The 23138-nt window shown below is 45.7% G+C and overlaps 1 protein-coding gene across 2 annotated transcripts in view; it reads right to left on the minus strand.

Annotated features, from left to right (window-relative positions):
- Nucleotides 1-23138, minus strand: part of PTBP2 (polypyrimidine tract binding protein 2) — a 212911-nt gene that overhangs the window by 72157 nt on the left and 117616 nt on the right. For both annotated transcript variants that reach the window (XM_086954720.1, XM_086954715.1), the window contains exon 8: nt 12230-12425. In XM_086954720.1, coding sequence (XP_086810846.1) covers nt 12230-12425 — 196 coding nt within the window. The remainder of the gene's footprint in view (nt 1-12229; nt 12426-23138) is intronic.

Consider the following 23138-nt stretch of genomic DNA (forward strand, 5'->3'; position numbering starts at 1 on the left):
GTCCTCAACGACCATACTGGGGAGTCACCGTCATTGTTCTGTATGCCTTATCTTCACAACCATCACGGAATTAATAAGACTTACTTTCTATTGGGCAACAAAGTAATAAATCTTTGATATTGTTACTGCCCCTTTTAAACTTCGAGTCCCTTAATTGAATGCCTTTTAATTAGTCACACCGTAGAATTAATCTTGCTTCTCGACGATACCTATCTGGTTACCCTGGTAACGGATGAATTCGACGAGTGTCTTCCAGGTCTATCTCATGTGACCTCGGTTGCCATGACCACTATAACATCTGGAAGTTCCTCGGTTGCCTCGAGGATCCCGAGTTAGACGCCGAGCTGCTTGCCGACCGGTAAGCCCGCCTACCCACTTGTCTTACAACTTACTAAATGAGATCTAACCATCATCCCACGTCCAATAACGTTAATGACGCCTTTCCATTTTATTCACCCCGCAGAAACCACGCCTGATTTATTCAGCGTTTCTCCTCAATAGCAGAATATTCCAGCGGACTTCTAACCTACTCGGTAAGTTCCGCCCACATATAATTTCATAATCGAGTCTCGGCTCTAAGCGGCCTGTATCTAAATGTTGTTCCCCTTTTAGATAGATTGTTCGAGTGGTCCCCCGTCCAGCAACTGGATCCACCCCGGGAAATCCGGACTTTACTTCATTAGTAAGTCCCTGGCCTTTTCCTTATTAATTTGGTAGATTTGATCGTCCAATTATAATTCTAATGGTTACAAATATGATTCTCTCTTAAGGTTTTGAACCAATGTCATGGACCTTTACCTGGATTAACTTCATCCCCATACCGATGTACTCAGGTACGTCCTTTTGTCTACCCTACCCGCCTAAATCAGATCAAGACTTGTCCACCATATAATTAATTTACTAAATCCCCCTTTTAATAACAGGTTGGCTGCCCCTACCATACCGCCCGTCCTGAAGAAGACCCACTTGCAAGGAATCTTACTCATCCTGCTTTCTTAGGGTCGAAACGTCGACACACGTCCCCTCAACAGCCCCGTTCAACCCACCATTCGTTTTCATGATGGACATTGGGGCATGTTTTTTGAAACTTTGTCATTGATTAACCATTTGCTTTGCTTATTGTTTAACATTGGTATCCTAATATTACTGGATAAATATCGTGTTTTTTATTGTCACAAAGGACTCCCCCACCTTACCTTCACTATATCACTTCCCCTCCATCCCCAGGGGCACCTGTACCTTCACAATTGTGTATACTTTATGAATGCTCAATATTGCTCGTTTTCCTATAGTGTGAATAAAACATAGAGGCAATTTTTGTTGATGAGATTCACTTTAATGATTTTTAAATAATTTGCTCTCTCTCACTGGGACCCCTCTATTCATAATGAAAAGAGATGTAGGCATGTTTTAATAGCCTTTTTTGTAATCTGTTCCGAAGGACCCTTGAGCAACCAGTCGTCGAGGTAGGGGGAACACGTGTATTCCCCGGGACCTCAGGGTTGCAAAAACTAGTGCTAGGCATTTCGTGAAAATCCTTGGTGCGGATTTCAGTCCGAACGGAAGCACCTTCAACTGAAAGTGGACGCCAGCCACTGTGAATCGTAGGTATGGATGTATAGGGATATGTAAGTATGCGTCTTCCAAATCCAGAGAAGCCATAAAGTCCCCTTCGTTGAGAAAGCTTAACTCTTCGGCAAGCGTCACCATTCGAAAACTCTTTTCAGAAACTTGAGTTTGCGAAGATCGAGAATAGGGCACCACTTCCCTGATTTTTTCCTTATAAGGAAGAAGCAAGAGCAGAACCCTTTCCCCTTCTGCGACACTGGAACTTTTTCTATAGCATTCTTGTGGAGCATGTTTAAGGCTTCTTTGAAAAGTAAGTGAAGACTAGGGGGGAGGAGGACCCTTGGGCGGGGTCGTAGGTGGTTTCTTTGTGAATTCCAAAGTGTGACTCTTGTGTATTAGGTCAAGGACCCCCGGATCGGACGTGATCTGTTGCCATTGATGAAAGAAGGCAGAGATCTTTGCGCCCACAGGGGGGGGGGGGGGGGGGGGGGGGTGGGGGGGGGGGGGGGAATGGACTGGCGTCCTGCTGGACTCCTTGTTTTCTGTTGGAGTCACGGCCTTGATTCTTCGACCGTCTTCATCCGCCCTGATGAGAGAAGCTATCGGATGAAGCTGGTCTGTATGAGGATTGGTAGTAAGGTTGTTTGTATTGCGATTGATACTGCCTATTCTGCTGATTGAGTTAACCTCCCCTGGAGGAAAAATCACGGCCTCCGGTTCCTCGGAAAGATCCTCGTTTGTACTGGATAGCACCCAACGATTTTGCAGTATCTGTATCAGTCTTGATAGCCAACAAGGCTTCGTCTATGCGCTTCCCAAATAAGGAATCGCCATCATAGGCCATATCCAGTATCTTGGTTTGAACCTCTGGCCTAAACGATGTTGCCTTAAGCCATCCCTGGTGTCTAATTACCGCAGCACCTGCAAGCTGCCTGAAGTTGGTATTAGCTATATCTAGAGCGCAGTCGATAATTTCGGATGCAGCCCGTTCACCTTCCAACGCAATTTTCCTTGCCTCTTGCCGACGATCTTCAGGGATGAGGTCTATAAACTCTGACAAATCTAACCACATCTGGCTTGTACCATGCCAAAATTGCAAGGGTATTTGCTGCTTTGATGGAGGATGCGGCAATAGTGGAAAATGTCTTTCCTTTCGGATCCAATATTCTACCATCCTTATCAGGCGGAGTTGAAATTGGGGTGGCCGGATTCTTCGATCTCTGCTAACGGCAGCTTGTGATAAGACTGAATCCGGGAGTGGATGACCTATAAGGGAAGATGGAGTATCTGGAGGTGCTCGGTATTTCTTCTCAATCCGTGGAAGCACCACCGCAGGTATGGAGGTAGGCGTTTTCATTATTTTAAGACCTTCACTCTAAATGTAGTCTATAATTGGAATAACTCGTTATTTTTCTATAACCCTCTTTAAAATCATGCAAGAAACAATAGTGACTGTCAATTTGAATCTTATTGCGGCCTGTTACATGTTGTGGAAGCCGCTGATATCCTCAGGAGGAGAATCAGATGGCTGAGGAATAGGAGGCGAGGGCATGGGAATGATGTAGCCATCCCTGGGGTCCCCATCACCATTGTTGTCAGGTAATTCACCTTCCTCCCTTCCTTCCTCGTCAGAGGATGAAATATATGGGTGCCCCTGTGGTGCTGTTCCAGAGGGCTGCCTTGGGGGAAGTAGGACCCTCCGCCAGCGGTAGTGGTGCTGGTATGACTGCCGGTGAGGGAGGAAAAACAGAAATAGTCTGTTCTGAAGGAAACCGTGGCCGATAACCAGCCAACATGGCCTGTAGGTCTTGTATCAAAGAAGGAGGAAGATGACTGGTCTCTCCTTGAAGTGATGCCCTTTTGGGATGCCTGTGATAAGGGGTAGAGAGATCTTCCTTACAAAAATGATCTTGGTAATCTTCTTAGTCGTCTCCATCTTGGCATTTTATTTGTAGTTCTGAGGGATGGTGAGCTATGCCAAAAGGACCTTCCACATCAGACTCATCTTCCACATATGTCTCCAAAATATGTGATGGCAATAATGGAGAAATATTGTTGTAATCTTGTCTGTGGTAGGTTTTCAACTGGAAGTATAGGAAATAGGTGTCGTCTGAGACACTGGAGGAATCGCTGATGACCAACCCTTAGTCGCTGGACTTTGTAATCAAGGGGCTCTTTGTCGGCGACGGGGCCGTCTTAGCCAACTGTGTCGTAGACGACTTGTTCGTCGACGTGGTCGTTGTCGACGGACTCTTGGTAGACTATGTGGTAGTCGAAGATGTGGTAGTCGGACACAGAACTGTCGTACACGGGCTCTTCGTCGACGGTGGTGTGAGAAGTTGGCCTGATATTCAGTGTTCACTAATCTAGTGCTCACTATGTATTAGTCCAAACATCCCTTATGGTGATTGGTTGTAAGTCAACCGATAGACCAGCTATCCTAGTAGCATGGACAAGAGCAGTCTTCGGGCTAAACTCTAGAGGGCGTGTTAAGCCAGCTGTTATACCATCACATATACCCCTTGAACACCAAGTGAAAGGACAAAACACAAGTGTTATGAAAATAAACAGTGTATTTATTTAAATCACAACAGCCCTGTAATCTTTAAGAGGACAGGGTACTAAGCACACAACAAAACTCTTACGAAAATACTTTGAATTGCACAATTTACACAAATGCCCGAGGTGCACGAAAAACCATATACTATGAAAGTGGAATGCAAAATTACTAGCAGGTAAGTACTGGACTAATAGGCTTTGGAATCGCTAGGACTACGTTACTGAACCTTCAGATTACTAGTAATAGGCCTAGGGGACTCGGGTGCAGAGTGTGCACTCTCACGCGGGATGCGGGACAGTCTATGGAGGCTAGTAAAAGCAAAGTTAGTGTTCTCGGGCGAACCCGACTAGGTAGGTCAAAAACGAAAGTGGATCTGGACCCTTGGATAGTGAGGCTATGCTGGGGCACCGAAATGCCGAAGTTACCTAGCCCAGGGGCTGCGGCTGCATAGGTCTGAAAAGACGTTGGGAATCCTCGTTGACGAACCAGGAGCCTGAAGAAAGAGTTGCTGGCAGGCGACCAGTGAAGATTGTTCGAAGTGATCCAAGCCTGGATCGAAGATGGATGACACCTGAAAGCAGAGGGGACCAAGTTCTTAATCACTAGCCAGTGATCAGATGGGCACCAGGATGGCACCGGATGGTAGTCACCTCGACCAGGTGAGTGGGCGACGCTGGGCTCTGCAGTCTCACGGACCAGGAGGCGTTGTCGGCGACCAGGATGGAGGTGCGAGCTGTCCCACGATGGTTGATGCTGTCGACGTCGCTGGACCCAGGATTGGGGCACAAGTCTTGGCAAATTCAAGCCCACGCGGTGGACCTAAAATGGCGTCTGGAGTGGACCAGGAGGGTCCGGGGTGCTCCTCTTTTGGAAGGGAGCAAGGGCCAGTCTGGAGCAACCAGACCAGCAGTGTTGTCGTTGTTGATCGTCGTCGGGAAGGCCACAAGCCAGCGGGCTAGTAGCCTGACAACGCGGTGAGCAGCCAAAAAGCAGAAGGGCCCCACGCAGATCTCGTGGATGCTGGGGGGCTGATCTTCGGTGCTGGAGCTGCTCAGGGTCGGGGCTTCTCGGACCCCAAAGCACTCACCAGAGGATCCCTCGGCGGTCGTGCTGGATAGAAGTCGTGCAGTTCTGGTGATGGCCGGTCCCTCGAGGTCTCGTCGCACCTAAGGTTCTCAGCTTAGCTGTAGAGGTAGGTGCACAAAACCCTGTCTGGGATGGTGCTAGCACCGCCCCTGACACCGCCCCTGACAGGAAACCCTTTGTACAAGCTCCCCTCGCTGGAAGGACTCCCAGCTGCAGGGGGTCAGACTCGTGTCTGTGGTGGCAGCATCCATTTTGTGATGCTGAGGCTTGAGTTAACTTTAACCGGGGTTCACAGTTACGTACATGTTGTGTCCCTCTAGAAGGGTGGAATGCTAACCCTGTCGCCAGAATTGGCGAGGGGTTAGTATTCCAATTCGTATGACACCTTACTCGACATGTTTTGATAAAGCGATACCAGAGATAGCATTTAACCGCGAGGATTACAATGCACTTAAGAGTATATGGTATGCGTTATCATGGAACGGCTATTAGGACTTGGTTCCGCAAGCTGCAAACGGGCTCAGCTCATGCCAGAGCACCATCTCACACGATTCCAAGCACTCTGCCTTCACGATTGTCAAGGCCTGCCATAGGAGTGACTGATAGGAATCTGTCCATTTTTAGGGTTAGATATAGATATACTATATCTAAAGCAAAGGGTAATTACACCACCTTGCCCCAGCTGTCGTGCAGCCAGTTGTGTCAGATTTAGATGGCCACCCAGGGGTGGCATAATACATGCTTCAGCCCCTGGTAGGCCCTGGGTACACCTATGACCTGAGTTACAGGGTCTGATAAGGTGGCCCAGTACCAATTTGAAATGTACCTAAGGTACTTGGAATCCATTTTAGAGAGAGAGCAGTAGGCCTGGGGTCCTGATTGGCAGGGCCCCAGGTCAACTAAGTCGGAAAACCAGCAAAACACCAGGAAAAAAAGTTGGGGGCAACCATAGTCCGGTATCCACCTTCCTACAGGTGGTGTCGCCGTCGACTGGGTCTTCGTCGACGATTTCAGATGTCGACGAGCTCTTAATAGTGTCTTCATTGACGAGGAAACGGTCGTCGACTAAGTCGACGCTCTTGTCGACGAAGGTTTAGATGAGGAACTTTTAGTAGACGATTTTTAGTAGACGATTCCTTGATAACAGTAGCTCTTTTTGACGTAGATATTCGAGAGGACACAATAGGTGAGGTAATAGCCATGGTAGAGACCGTAGTTGAAGAAAGAGGAGCAGCAGAGGTCACAGATACATTATGAAAAGACACCAGAGAAAGAGAGTCTTGACCTGGGCTTTACTCACGTTCTGGTAGTTGAAGGCCTGGAGACCACAGAGGGCAGAGACAAGGCTGATCCAGAAGGAGAAACAGGAGATCTCCTTGACTGGTCAGAAGCTCCATGAGAGGATTTGTGGTGCTTCCTTCCCTCCGACGAAGATCTGTCACCGGATCTAGCTCTCTTGCTAGATGTTGAGACGTTGTCATCCTCCTCAGCTGATGAGGATTGCAGCCATAAAAGTACCTTCCTTCCCTGTCTGATGGTTTTGGCAAGAAAGGTATGACATTCTACAATTCTTAACATGGTTAGGATGTAGACAGTAGATGCAGCCCTTGCGCTGATCTACATGGACCCTCTTCATCACAAGTCCTGCAGGTTCTAAAGAGCTTTTTTGTCTGACATCTTGAAGGAAAATATGAAGGAGACTCCCTTTCACACGACGTGCGGTGAAAATCTGAGGAGAACTGCCTCTACTGGGAAGGTTCTAGAGGGTGCTGGGTGAGGGATATTTAATGAGAGTAAATCGCAAATTACGATAAAAATTATTGTAAATATGTGTATATATTGGTACGATGCAATATGTAAGTCCATCATCGGTGTTTACCCATTGTATGCAAGGTTCGAAAAGAACCAATCACTAATGAGCACTGTGCACTTTAAATATGTCGAAAAAACAAGGTTACGCTGTCATGTGATCAAGGCTTTTCAGCCGAAACGTTATGGCGACAGCTGAATAAACGCAACTAACCAGCATCCAGAGTGTGGTCCGTGTCTGTTTCCAGCGCGATCAGGGCAGAGGTGATTGTGGCAGGAGAACGGAGGTTATATATATATATATATATATATATATATATATATACGGATTTAACAAAGAACTTGCAGTCTCTGGAAAAACTAAAGAAAAGAGAATTATCCCGTTGGTGGGAAGTGGCATCATTGAGACGTTACCTTGATGTAATCAGGATCCCGCGGGGACTCCGCATAATGATTTCCCCCTCGTCCGAAAACCCGGATATCGGAATGTTGGAAGAATGGGCTGAGAACAGTGCTGGAAGCTCTAAAAACATGATGCAGATACTTCTGAAGTACGCAGAAAAAGAGCGTTTAGAAGTAATCGATAAAATCAAGGAACTGACTGATATGTTAGATAAACATGATGATAAAACACGGATTGAAAAATTTAAGACTGATCTGAAGCCAAAACTTGAAAAGTACGAGAAACGCATCAAAGACAGGAAGGCGACGAAATTTATAAGGGATCGAATTGACTACGAAACCGGGCGAATCTACACATTCGCAAAGAAATTTGACATGGTTCGGCGCCAGAAGATCTTCAGTGGCCAAAATGCCCAACAAACACCAATGCAGAGTGATGCAAGTTCAGGAACTGGCTCAGAACAAGAATCAGATGACGGTAGCCGGAGAGGTCCGAATGATGTACGGCTGCCAGTAACTGATGAGGTCCGTTTTATCATCATGGAACAACAGTCGGGCCATCGCATGGGGAGAGGGAGAGGAGGGGGAAGGGGCCGCGGAAAAGAAGACCAGACGAGGGGGGGAAGGCTACAGGAGGAGTACAAGGTTGGCAAACAAAAAGATCTCTGCGGTCCAACACCAAGAAGCAGTAGATATTGTGAATATTACCAAGGAGTACACAACAATTATTAATCTGAGCTCAGTCCAGTTAACAAGTGATGACGAGTCAATCCTGAAATTAGGTCTCTCCTACTGTGATTCGAATGACTTTAATTACCCTAACAGTAGGATGGACCTGTACAAATATATTAGGAAACTCAAACTTAGTAAAATGCATGCAACTAAAAAAAGCAATGCCATACTGAGCCCAGCTATAGAATCAAGTAGTACGCAGCCTTCCCTCACAGTTCGTGAATTACCAGCATTAAGAGATATGATCGCGCTTATGGATGACGCTTCTGAGGAAGAAAACATTGAGAATTCTGACTTTGGGAATGATCTGTTACCTGAAGACCATACACCCTTTAGAGCTACATCAACATTTCTTCCTCAAACAATGAAAGACAATGTAGACTTATTTGGGGAAAATGTAACTAGAGATCTGAAAAATCTATACTTGCAGGAAAATCAGAAAAAATGCAAGTTGAATCTGAGGAAAGCTAACTTCCACAAAACAGTGAAGAAACTGCAAACGGAAGATGGTCTTCTGGTGAAACCCTCTGATAAAGGGGGAAACGTGGTCCTCTGGGGAAAAGAACAGTATAAAAAAGAGGCTATGAGCCAGTTATTGGATCACAGCTGCTACAAAAGAATTAGTACCAGAGAGTATGAAGATGTCATCAGAGAGTTTTATGGAAGACTGGATCACTGGAAAGAATCCGGTTTACTTAGCTAGGATGAACACAAATACATCAAACAAGACAATCCAGTGATTCCAGTTTTCTATATGTTACCTAAAATACATAAAAATGCCACTAGTCCACCAGGGAGACCCATCATTTCTTCATGTGGGAGTCTTTTCGAGAAAGCTTCACGGTACATAGACTATTTCCTTAACCCCATGGTCAGAACACTTCCTTCTTACATCAAAGACTCGACTGATTTTTTAAAATGTATCTTCGATATTTGTTGGGATCCAAATACTATGATCCTGTTGACACTAGACATTTCTACTCTTTATACGAGTATAAGACACAATGATGGTCTAAAAGCATGTGCCCATTATTTGAATAGAAGACCTATACGTCTTGCATCCCAGAATAGGATGATCCTTGAGATCATGGAGTGGTGTTTATCAAAGAACATCTTTCTGTTTGGTAATGATCTTTATATTCAGGAAAGGGGTACAGCAATGGGCACCTGCTTTGCCCCTAGTTATGCCAACCTACACCTTGGCTACTGGGAAGAGCAGGTGCTAAGAGGGGGCCCACTGGATCATTGGTCGGAGCACATTCTTTTATGGGTGCGCTATATCGATGATGTCTTCGTGCTGTGGCAGGGCACGGAGACATCAATCGGCACCTTTATTGAGGAGATCAATCAAAACTCTTTGAATCTGGAATTTGTGGGGAACTTTAGTAAGGACTCAATTGATTTCTTAGATATCAGGGTCACCCCCTCCAATAATAAGCTTGAAACAACTGTGTTCCGCAAGCAGACTGCAGGTAACTCCATACTGCACGCTGAAAGTGCTCATCCAACTGCATTAATAAGGAGCATTCTGTTTGGGGAATACTATAGGGCCAGACGGACATGTAGCAGTGATGAACAGTTTGACACCATAGGAGAAATGACCCAGAGATTCCTTGAGAGGGGATATAGCAAGAAAGTTCTTCAGGGTGCTGCCAGCAAAGCCAAAAAACTAACTAGGCAAACTTTACTTTTTGAACCATCTAGAACATGTAAATCTAAGTCTAACCAACAGGATCAAATTAGCTCTAGATTTATCACTACATATAATACCCAGCATAAGGAAATTAGATCGATATTGAGAAAACATTGGTATCTGATAAAGAATGATCCAGTATTGGGCTCTAAGATGAAGAAAAACCCAGAGATCACTTATCGGAAATGCAAATCACTTAAAGATCTAATTGTCCGTAGTGATTTTGAGGACAAACGTAAGAGTGGTGCAGATTGGATGAAGGCAAAACCAGGGTTCAAGAAGTGTTTTAAGTGCAAAGCATGCCTCCACGGCATGAATCGTACTGAATTTAAAACACCCTTTAACAAAACTGTGAAAATCAAGAGTGCCATCACCTGTAAGAGTGAATTTGTCGTGTACCTTTTACAATGTCCTTGTCCCAAGATTTACATCGGAAGTACAACCTTACCAGTACACCAACGAGTGCTACAACATAGAAGAGCTATAGTGAACCAGGATAGGTCTTACCCTGTGGCCCGACATTTTGAACTCCATCACCAAAGTAACCCCGAAGGTCTGTTATACTCTTGTATTGCAGAGGTCCCCAAAAAGAAGAGAGGGGGAGATAGGAAGGGGGAGTTAAGGAGATTGGAAACTTACTTTATTTTAGAATTTAATTGTAAGGAACCACAGGGTTTGAACGTTGATGAAGACCTGTATACTTGCCAGGGCTAACTGTACAAATACAATGATTTATTTCTGAAACCTCGATGATCCTATAACTGCATTTTTAAGATTTTTTCATTATGAATTTCTTTTATTGTGAAAATTTCTTGTTGATTTTAATGGTTCAAATCTGAAGTCTTTCCTGTTTGTACCTTTACATGCAGAGGTGGTTTCATTCGTGAATGAAGGCTCTGGGAGAAATGTTTATTTTGAATGTAGTAATGCTGTCTTTTATCTTGTGATTTGCACTGTCATTTTGGATTAATGCTCTTGATTGTGCAATTTGAGTAGAATGTTTACATTTATGAAGTACTGTATTATTGATGCAATAGCACTTGTCACTTTATAATAGGACCTAGAAATCCCTCCTATGCTTTGCAATTATAGGTCATAGGAGGATGAAGTGTAGATATGGAATCTTGTGAGAAACACAGAAATATTTACCCTCCTTTTGGGACATTGTTTACCTCTCAAGCACTAGCACTTTGTCATTTTCCATGTGCGATATCCAGTCTAATTGTTTACAGCATTTATTTATCTGTGAACTCATGCACTTGCACTTTATGTTTTTAATAAGGTAGAAATGTGGGACAGCATAACCATTGATATAACTCCCATATGTTGTAGTAATGGAATCTCGACAATTAGAGCCAGGACGATCTCTGAGGAGAATAGACTGTGTCGAATTGAAGACAGCGACCTTTCGGACAATATACAGAATGCAGGACAGTAATTTATCTCTCACACAGAAGGAAGGGTCATGCTTTAGTGAAATAGGCACTTGCCTTATTTTAATTGAGGAACTCTTTTTTGTACAAGGGAGTTAACATGTTTATATTGAATGACATATGCACTTGCACTTTGAAACAAATGTGACATTTTTCAGATAGAGATATACACAATTATATATCTCCTCTATTTTGAGCATTTCTTCAATTACCCCTGTATTAATGATGTGTTGTGAGAGGTCCGAGGATAAGGCATTCACTTGAATATCTATATATTAAAAAAGTGTTAAGATGGCCGCTGTGTTTTACCAAACAGTCCTTCCCTTCGAGTCCCTTTTCCGTTTTTATCACCCTGCATGTATGTGAAAAGGAAAGCTCAGACCAACGCATAAACATCGTGAGCAAGGGAGCGTGACTCCCGAAACGCGTTGATGAGATATGCTTAATAAATAAGCTTTTTGAAAAAACCTGTTCGTGAGTGCCTGGATGCTTTCAGTTGCTGACTGTGGAATCTGGATTCTTATTTTGAATATATACATACATATAGATATACATACATACATACATACACATACATATATATATATATATATATATATATATATATATATATATATATATATATATATATATATATATATATATATAAATAAAAGATACCCAATACTGGATAAAACAAGAAATATTAGGTGTAATGGGTTATCAATATTTGACAAAGGGGCAACAGATTTTGTGATCTAATGACATGGATCTATGAAAATGTCATGGGGGACGTTTATGCAACGGAGTTTAGGTGAACATGCATGGAAGTGCTGTTACTGTGTAGCTTAAAACAGAAGAGGGATCCAAGCAAGTGACCAAATGAACACTTACAGTAACAGTGCAGTGTTAAATCTACATGCACAACACAAGCAATGTTCAGTTAGGAAATTAAAACATACATACCTAAAAGAGACGTTTCTTTGGCAAAAGCTGCAGCAATAGCTGGATCCAACGATGGCTGTCCATCTCCAGACGGTAGGTCAGGACGAGTGTAGTCCCTACTTTTGTCATTATTGTATTTCACATTTAAATTGACCAATTTAGAAAAATCAATCCTCAAAGTACAGCAGGCATTATATATATTTTGTCCATCCAAGGCCTGAAAAGATTTAAAATGTTGACTTACACAGATGGTTAAGCCTTTGAATAATTATGACGAAATTCATGCTTCATCTTTTTTTTCCAAAGACACAACAGTAGCTAATATAAAGATTCATATGACACAAAAGTGTCTCCTTTCAGCTCATGGAATGATGACACCACCATATCACGGTTCCATATGCGGATTGTTACGGATTCAAAGGAATCACGGGTTGGTTATAAATGCATACCCAAATCACCTTTCATACACATTTCAAGTGCCAGCCAATAATCCATTTTAAAAGTGTGCCAGGCAACAAGTTTGTTTTATAAAATAGTTATGTGCATAGCATACTTGTTCTTCCACAGTGCCATCCTTTCTAACGTTTAACACTTAATAGTGGAGTTTAAGATAGTTTCCCCCCCCCCCCCAGATTTATTTACCTGTTAGATTTGCATTCAGGACCCGCCTGGAAAGATTTATATGACTTGGCCTTAATATTAAAATGTTTCTCCAACAAGGACAAATGTGTGATGGAACTGTTTCAAATCATAAATGTTTGCTTGCACTTCGCTAATTTGTCTTGCAGGAACTTAATGGCAATAGATTTTTGACCCTTTTATTAATGTGCGACACCTTCCTTTTAATTGTATTTGTCGTCGGCTAATGTAAAAAAAGCGATTTATAGTTTGGTTCTGTTTTAATGACTTGTTTTAGGGCAACAAATTAAAATACAAGGAACCATACGCATACAAGTAGTCCATGCCAAGGAAGCTCACAAAAAGAATAAATAATGAAGGGCTTACCCGCTTTTCGATTTACCCTTCTCCATACTAGAAAATCCAGGTACAATAATGAATCTGGAAAATCCTTCCAGCAAAAACTCATGCACGCCAAGAAGTGGTGCCATGTGGCCCAGCAGCAATCTCGCACCGCCCCAAAGGCTGCAGGTAGACCCACCCACCCTAGTGTCACTTTCTCAATCTTTCAATTCTCGCACCCTCAGAAGTTTCAGTGTTAACAATTTCCAGGTGAATGTGTGCCGAAATCTAACTTAGGACTTACTGTATACAGATGTCCACTCCATAGAATGGGGAGAGAGGGCAGTGAGGAAACCGTGGTTAAAGTAAAGAAAAAGATGCAAATACCTCACCTTTAGAAAAGATACCATCACAGTACTTAAGAAGTGCATTAAAATCTTGTAGGACTGATAGGACAATATGGCTTTCTGCAACCCTGGCTGTCAAAGCAGTGGGTTTAGGAGCATATTGGAACTCTATTTTTTTAGCGCTTACTACCCCTGACGAGGCGTCAAAGTGCTTTTCAGCAAGGAGCAGGCTACTATAAAACCCAAAAGAATTAGTGGTGGATTAGTATATACACAAGACGACAAGTAGCACTTGAACTCTGTTATTAATGAGTGAAACACTCAAAGAGCAAAGAAAAAGACTTGCAAATAAGTAGACATTGTTAGCCTACAGGCTGCATTGCAAAGCCTTCAAGGCACGGTGTCAGTATTTTGTTGAAAATGCTTTCTTTTTCCATGCTTTTGTTTTGCAATGCAGCCTGTAGGCTAACAATGTCTACTTATTTGCAAGTCTTTTTCTTGGTTCTTTATGAGTGTTTTACTCACTAAAAAACAGAATTCAAGTGCTACTTGCCCTCTTGTGTTTTTATATATGGGCAAAGACAGTTTTTGTGTGCGCAATTACATTGTTTAGCCTCCATTTTGGAGCTGCATTGGTATGGGAAAAAATGATATATATATGTAGAGCTGTACATATATGGTTTCCATATATAAGGTTTTATTATTTCGGGGTCCCCGCACATGGGCGGGAATATTCGGTGCTTATGACTATTGATGAGGATCCCCTGGAAGAGAAATATATGTATAACAAATATATATTGAGATGTGTGTTTTATAAAGTAGTGAGAGGAGATACTGATGTAGTGGTCTTCTGTGAATGATTTGTATGTGCCGTACTGCAGATGAGTTGTATTTGAATAGAACAGGAGTGGTGATGTGTTTTGGAGAAGAGTATGTGGCGGGTTAGAGGGGAAGGACAAAAGTTATGTGTCGAGTATAGGTTTTGTCATGATAAAAGGGGATCGGTTAGGTGCAAGTAGAGGATAGAGCTGGTGATTTGTTTGAACAGGGAGTACAGGAATAAATCTCTCCTCTTTCAGGTAGTGTGGTGAATCAAAGTAAGCTGGTAGGACAATGAACTGTCTAAAATTAAATGGCAAAACCACTGTTGGCAAGAAGGCGGCCTAATTCCTTACCACAAATTTGTCCAGTAAGAAAATGGTGTAGGAAGGCAGTGTCAACTGCTCCTGCAGTTCACTCACACAGTGTGGGGAAATACTGGGCCAATCGAAGGCCACTATGATGACTTGGTCCCAGTTATTCCTGATCTTTTTCAGAAGTTTGGACAAGAGAGACAGAGGCGAGAACGTGTACAGGATTCATGTGCTCCATGCCCGCTGAAAGGCATCTCTTAATGAGATTATTTGCAGAAACCCTAAAGCAAAAAACTTTCAACACAGAGTGCTCAATAATGGCAAAAAGATCTAGCCTTGGTTCTCTACACTGCTGGAAGATGCCCTGCACCACCTCAGGACGTAGAGTTCACTCATGATCTGCCAGATGGTCAATCTATCTTGGCATTCAGGGACCCTGCCAGGTGGTTCAAGATTAGGAAAAAAAAAACATATCCGGAGACACAGTGAGGACCTGCACCAGCCTCCCCTTGATTGATGGCAGGAGCTAGCCCAGCAGAGACGACACTGCCAGCTCAAGGTGGAAAAGGGTTCTGCTACTGGACTAGTTGAGTTTGAGCAGCCACCACTGATTTCTCAAGACATCTCCTCCAAGACCTAGATGAAATGTGTCAAATTGCCTTGATACAGGGCCCACTGAATTCCAGTTTCCACTGCAGAGCCTGCCTGTGCCACCTACCATAGCAGACTAGAAGGCGCCATCAGACGATCAGTTAAGTATCATTAAACACAAGCAAGGGCTCAGTCGTAGCTAGTACAGGCTGTAAGAGCTATGTTACAGCAATTGTTTAACCCCTTCGCTGCGGAGCTTTTTCACCTGCTGTGCGGAGGGGGCCACGCGCGGCGCCGCCGTTCTTGTGAAGAGCTCGGCTCGTCACGCTGTACGGCGGCCCTGTGCTCATATAACCACACCCGTTTTCGAAAGTTTAGCACAGTGGGTAAATGATTCCCGCGTGCGAGCGTTCTGTCATGACGAGCTAAGCTCGTCATGAGCACAGCGCAACCGTGCCTCATGACGAGCTGAGCTTGTCCTGAACACGGAAAGTGTTAAGTCAAGTTTTATGATGAGCTGTTGCTCTTTGCAATTTCATCAATCGTCAGCCAGGCTTCAGCTAAATGAGATCCAAATCAGGTATGGTGTCAACACTAGTACCTTTTTTGAATCGGCAGCATCGACAAAAGTGTAGCAAGGACTGGTGTGGATTTCTGGCTCAGTGTATAAGTCTGTACTTGAATAATTATAGGCCCAGTAAGGATAAGTTACCTACTTGTAATCCTAGTTCTCTTTTAGGGGTGTACTCGAAGTAATTAGTACTAAATAGTCCCGCCCATGTGAGTGGACCCCAGAGCAACAGCAAACATGAATATATCTACATATATTTACATAAATACCCATATATATTTACATAAATATATTTACATAAATATATACATACATATATATACATACAAGTGGGAGGAAAAGTACTTGATGATCACATTGGATGTCCAATCCTTGTATACCATCATTGATCACAGGGATGATTTGGAATCATGCGGCCACATTTTGGCAGCACGTCCCCTCAAAATGCTGTTGAGTTTGAGGACATGCGGTCTCTCCAACAACATTTTTTTATTTGATGGTGTTCTCTACAGGCAGGTAGTCGGCACGGCGATGGGTTCCAGATTTGCTCCCAGCTTCGCAAATCTTTTCATGGGAAGCTGGGAGCATGACATCAGTGCCGACCCCGCATATGCTCAGTACCTCCATCATGTAGTCACATGGTGGAGGTACATTGATGATCTTTTTGTCATCTGGGATGGCAACAAACAAGATGCTCTTGCTTTCAATGACACTCAACAGGAAAGACAAAAGGAATATGCTACTTACCAGTATGCATCTCTTCTTGGCATGTAGGGCTGCTGACATTCATACCTGTGCATAGATCGCCGCCTAGTTTTGGGTCCTCATGATTGCACATTGTTGTCCTGGAAGAGTCTTCGAAGTATCACGAGATAGGTGGCTCCTCCCCCGGACTACAGTGCGCATGGGCATCCTCTCCATCCACATATTGTTTTTCGCCATTGTGGCAGAGATGGAGTATGATACTGTAAGTGATGTCCATGCTAGAGATTAATTCTGAGTGCTACAGCTGGGACAGGCACCGGGGAGGAGGGAGGGTGATATGAATGTCAGCAGCCCTACATGCCAAGAACAGATGCATACTGGTAAGTAGCATATTCCGTTTGAGGCATGTGGGCTTCTGAATTCATATCTGTGCATAGAATGTATAGCAGTGAATCCCTTAGCGGTGGTTTCCCGTGCCAGCTGCAGCAGTCTGAAAAAGAGTCTGGAGTACAGCCTGTCCTACAGCTGCTTGCTGTTTGGAGTGTACATCTACGCAGTAGTGTTTGGTAAATGTATGTATGGTAGTCCATGTGGCTGCTCTACATATGTCTTCAAGAGGAATGTTTCCCAGGAAAGCCATGGATGCCCCCAACTTGCGTGTTGAATGTGCACTTGGGGGAACTGTTAATGTGTGTTTAGCTTTCTGATAACAAATTTGTGTGCACTTAACAATCCATCTGGCTATACCGGATTTTGAAATGGGGTAGCCTTTGTGCTGTGGTGAAAAGGCAACTAACAAGTTGCTTAGTTTTCCTGAAAGGTTTTGTCCGGTCTATATAGTACAGGAGAGCTCTTTTAACGTCTAGGGTATGTAGAGCTCGTTCAGTCACTGAATCTGGATTTGGGAAGAACACTGGCAGTTCTATATTTTGATTGATGTGAAACCGAGATATCACCTTTGGCATAAATTTCGGGTGTGTACGTAACACTACCCTATTTGCGTGTATTTGTATGAATGGCTCCTGAATAGTTAGGGCTTGCAGCTCACTAACTCTTCTAAGTGATGTAATTGCCACTAAAAAAAGCCACTTTTCACGTTAGGAATTGTATCTCACGAGTGTAGAGGTTCAAAAGGTTGTCCTATCAGTCTGGTTAGAACCACGTTCAGGTTCCAGACAGGTGAAGGTGGGTGTCTTGGAGGAATCACTCGCTCGAGTCCCTCCATGAAAGCCTTAATAGCAGGTTCTCTGAAGAGTGAAAGGTGCTGCCTGTTCTGAAGGTAAGCTGCCACCGCAGTTAAATGTATACGGATGGAACTGTAGGCTAGATTGCATCTGTGTAAATGTAACGGGTAACATATGATGTTCTGAGTCGATGCATCTGGTGGATTTATGTCATTATTGGTACAATAAATGACAAATCGTTTCCACTTCGCCGCATAGCATGCTCTGGTGGTAGGTCTTCTGGCCTCCTTGATAATATTCATAGTCAGGAGGCAAGTTAAGGTAACCAAATTCTATGACTTCAGGAGCCAGATCGCAAGGTTCAACTGTTGCGGATCTGGGTGCTGAATGTCTCCATGGCTCTGCGTTAAAAGACTGGGTGTTAGCCGCAGCCTTTGATGAGGCACCACGGAAAGTTCTAGGAACGTGGTGTACCATGGTTGCCTCGCCCACGTTGGAGCAACTAGGAGGAGTGTCATGGAGTGTTGTCGCAGTTTGCGTGCCACTAGCGGTATCAGCGGGGCTGGGGGAATAGCTTACGCAAACCTGCCTGACCAGTTCATCCATATCGCATTGCCCTGCGATTGTGGATGTGGAAACCTGGTGGCGAAGTTTTGGCATTTTGCGTTTTCCCTGGTGGCGAACAGGTCTATCTCTGGGTGACCCCACTGCTGGAAGTACGGTTGTAGCACTGAGGGATGAATCTCCCACTCGTGCATCTGGTGGCTGTGTCTGCTGAGCAGATCCGCCATCTGGTTGTCCCTGCCTGGAAGGTGTTCCGCCATGAGGAATATATTTCTCTGAATGGCCCACTTCCACATGCTTTGCGCTAGATGTGACAACTGTGGAGAGTGTGTCCCTCCCTGCTTTTGTATGTAGTACATGGCAGTCATGTTATCCGTCCGGATCAACACTACTTTGTTGCACAAGTGTACCTTGAATGCCTTCATTGCCATGAAGATTGCAATCAGTTCCAGCAAGTTGATGTGCATCTTCTGCTGTGTCGTCCATAGTCCCTGCACTGTGTAATGGAGGACATGCGCTTCCCATCCCAGGAGAGATGCGTCCGTCGCAAGCACTATTTGTGGTACAGGCTCTTGGAACGGTCGTCCCTTGCAAAGGTTTTGTGGGTTCCACCAATGCAGAGACTGGTATGCACGACCGGTCACCAACACTAGGTCCTTCAATTGTCCTTGAGCCTGGTTCCACTGCTGTGCTAAGCACTCCTGAAGCGGACGCATGTGTAGTTTTAAGTGCGAGACTATGAAGATGCAGGAGGCCATCATGCCTATCAACTGCATAAACGCCCGTGCTGGGAGCGAGTGTTGAGGTCTGAATTTTTGAATCAGTAATTGAATGCTGTCGATTCTTGCTGAGTTTGGCTGTGCCTTTGCTGCCAGAGTGTCTATCGTCGCTCCCAGGTACTGTTGTACGTGGGTGGGTTGAAGATGAGACTTTGGGGAGTTCAATGAGTATCCGAGGCTGTGTAGGAGGTGAATAGTGCAGGACATGTGGCTGGCACATTGCTGGGCTGACTGATATATTTTTAGATTATATTATATTAGATTTATATTTTTAGATTGAAGGATTTGATATACACCGCCAGAATCGAGAGGCTATCGACCCCGATGCGGTGGGATATGAGACCCTTGCTATGCTCCCAGACTTGTCTATTGAGACCTTCGACAGGCTTAGCCTCAGGGTCAAGTCAGGTTCGCCTTTAGACCCGTTAAAGCCAGCCTTTATCAACACACTTTCCCCGATGTGCCGAGCTCCCATATTGAATCTTATCAATATGTCATTGTCCAACGGAACGGTACCCACGGCATGGAAACAGGCAGTGGTTACTCCTATATTAAAAAAAGCCAACTCAGACCCTCGGTTGCCAGAAAACTATCGACCTATATCCCTGTTGCCTTGGATAGCCAAAGTAACAGAAGCCCATGTCAACTCTGTTCTGTCTGAGCATCTGGCTCGTAACCAGATATTGGATTCCAGTCAGAACGGCTTCCGGCCGGGACACAGTACCGAGACGGCATTACTTTACATCACGGAACATCTCCGCCAGGTACTTGACTCGGGTCGTACAGCAGCGCTTTTACTATTAGACCTAAGCGCTGCTTTCGATACTGTGTCCCACCATATACTGATCCAACGCTTACAGGAGGCTGGAGTGACTGACGTCGCTCTCCAGTGGTTTCGATCTTTTTTATCGGATCGATCCTTTAAAGTGGCTATACCACCTGGCCAATCCGCCACCTATTCCCTGGAGCTGGGAGTCCCACAGGGATCCTCGTTGAGCCCTACAACGTTCAACCTCTATGTGAAACCGTTGGCTGCTGTCGTCAAACAGTGGGGTCTAACGATGGCCTCATATGCGGACGACACACAGCTAGCGGTGACACTTAGTGGAGACCCTGAGGTGGAGGCCCCCAGATTCCGAGCGGGTCTTGTGGCAGTAGCAAGCTGGCTTCGCACCAACTGCCTTCAGTTGAATGCCACCAAAACGGAGGTGTTGGTACTAGGGAAGCACGCTGAGCTATGGGGAAACCAATGGTGGCCATCAGAGTTGGGTGTCACTCCTATTCCAGCATCTGGAGTGAGAAAGAAATGCGTTACTTACCTGTAACAGCAGTTATCCAGTATTGGTGTCTTTCATAGATTCACATGCCTGAATCATTCCCCGTCGCCGAGACGGGAGCCTCCGGTACATAAAAAAGTAATGTCCTAGGGACATACATAGAGAATATAGGCCGAAGGGCCTCCCCTTTGGGGCCTTTCCACGTCCTTATGTAAAAAGGACCGAACTCTCATCGTTAGCCAATCAGCTCCGACCTCCCTCTAGAACCTTCCCGGGAGGAGCCTCAGTCCCTCAGATTTTCGTACGCACCCAGCTAGGGTGTCGGCACTGTAGTCATAGAGGTACGTGAGTCCTTACCGGGGAGGCGGGAGGGTGCATGTGAATCTATGAAAGACACCAATACTGGATAACTGCTGTTACAGGTAAGTAACGCATTTCTTATCCAGTATTTGGGTGTCTTTCATAGATTCACATGCCTGAATCAGAGTAGTGAGCAGTTACACATGCGTAGCGGCAAAGCACATTCCCACAACCGGCAGGCCTGCATAAATCACAGACAATGTGAGAGAAACATGGTAATATACAGTCATGCATATAGCAGAGATAAACAAAGACCATGAAGAATGTGCATACCTGGATGGCAGGACGAGGTAAGGCTCACCTTATTGGAAGAGATGGCGTAGCACCGCTTGCCCCACTGCAGCGTCCTTCTGCAGTTCGATGTCCAGGCAGTAGTGTCTGGAAAAGGTGTGCGGGGACTTCCAGGTCGCCGCTCGGCAGATGTCCAGGATCGTCACTCCAGCGAAGAGCGCCGCTGACGTTGACATCGCTCTGGTAGAGTGGGCAGCCACTCGGTCTGTCAAAGGCCGTCCGGCCTGATCATGGCAGAAAGCAATCGCTGAAGAAATCCAGCGGGAGATGCTCTGTTTCGTCAAGGGCAACCCCATGCGCGGGTTGCTGTAGGCTACAAAAAGTTGAGAAGACTTTCTGACGTCTTTGGTCCTATCCAAGTAGAATTTGAGACACCTTTGAAGGTCCAGGGAATGCAGCGCCCTTTCCGCTGCCGTGGAAGGGTTCGCAAAGAACGACTTAAGGACAATCGGTTCGTTCAGATGAAAGTCCGACGGCACCTTAGGAATGAATTTAGGGTTTGGCCTGAGTACCACTCGGTCGTGCCTGAATTGGAGATACGGTTCCTGAATAGACAGCGCCTGAAGTTCGCTGACCCGTCTGGCTGACGTCAGGGCCAGCAGGAGTGCCGTTTTCCAGGAAAGATGTTTGAGTGAGGCCCGGTGTATGGGCTCGAATGGGTGTTTCATGAGTTGGTTGAGCACCAAGTTCAACTGCCAGGTTGGAGGTACTTTCCGAGGCCTCGGAAAGGATCTGTAGAGTCCTTTTAGAAATTGTTTTATCAGTCGACTGGACCAGAGGGAGGGCCCCGATGGGGTCCTGGTGAATCTCGAAATCGCAGCCAGATGAACCTTAATGGAGGCGTGAGCCAGCCCCGACTGAGCCAGGTGGAGGAGGTACGGTAGCAGCTGTACCGGGGTGATCCGGAGGGGGTGTAAGTCGTGTTCCGAACACCACAGGCAGAACCTTTTCCACTTCAGCGAGTAGGTTTTGTTCGTGCTGCCCGCCCTCGCTTTGGCTAGTACTGCCCTGCAGTCCTGCGTGATCTCTAGGTCTCCGAACTCTCGGTGCTCAGGAGCCAGGCCGATAATTTGAGCGAACTGAGGTTCGGGTGGTGTACCTGGCCTCCGGACATCGTTAAGAGGTTCGGGTGTTGTCGTAGGTGAATCGGGGGCCTGATGGACAGGCGAAGCAGGTCCGAGAACCAATGTTGTCTCGGCCAGTACGGAGCAATCAGTATCAGGGTGCACGGCTCCGACTTCATCTTCCGGAGGAGCCTCGGTATCATCGGGAACGGAGGAAAAGCGTACGCAAACACGCTGAACCAGCCGATGGAAAAAGCATTTCCCAGCGACCCCCGTTGGGGATGCCAGCTTGCGTAGCTTTGGCATTTGGCGTTCCCTGCCGTCGCGAAGAGGTCGATCCTCGGGGTCCCCCATTGCGAGAAGACGTGTGCCACCGTGTCGCCGTTCAGCTCCCATTCGTGGGAGAGAGAGGTCCGTCTGCTGAGGGCGTCCGCGATAGTGTTGTCCTTCCCGGGAACGTACTCCGCTTTGAGGGAGAGCCCGTGCGCCACCAACCAGTTCCAGATTTTTTGCGATTCTCGTGAGAGAGAGAGATCGCGTTCCCCCTTGTTTGTTCAGGTAGTGCATCGTCGTGGTGTTGTCCGTTTTGACGAGCACGGGGGAAGAGCCGATCCGTGGCAGGAAGGCCTGTAGAGCCAGATACACTGCTCTCAGTTCCAGTAGGTTGATGTGTAGTCGTGTCTCCTGGGCGTCCCATTTTCCGCTGACTCGAAGGTCCAACAGTACTGCGCCCCAGCCTTCCAGTGAGGCGTCTGTCGTGATGACCAGTGGTGCCGGTGGCAGGAGGAACTGCAAGCCGGCCGTCAGGTGCGTCCGGTTTCTCCACCAGAGAAGGGCCTTTGTGATGGCCGGTGTGATCGTGATAATGTCCTCGAAGGAGCCGGAACTCTGTTTCCATTGTCTCGCCAGCGCCTCCTGTAGGGGACGCATGCGGAGCCTGCAGTGAGGTATGAGGAGAATGCATGAAGACATCATCCCTAGCAAGGAGGTGAATGTCCGTACCTTGATGCGAGGCTTCTTGGCCACCGCCGCGGCCAGGGACAGTATTTTGTTGGTCCTGTCCTCTGAGGGGAAAGCCTTCGCGCGCTTCGTGTCCAGGGTAGC

Source organism: Lissotriton vulgaris, chromosome 1_1 (genome assembly GCF_964263255.1).
Source record: "Lissotriton vulgaris chromosome 1_1, aLisVul1.2, whole genome shotgun sequence".
NCBI classification, from domain to species: Eukaryota; Metazoa; Chordata; class Amphibia; order Caudata; family Salamandridae; genus Lissotriton; species Lissotriton vulgaris.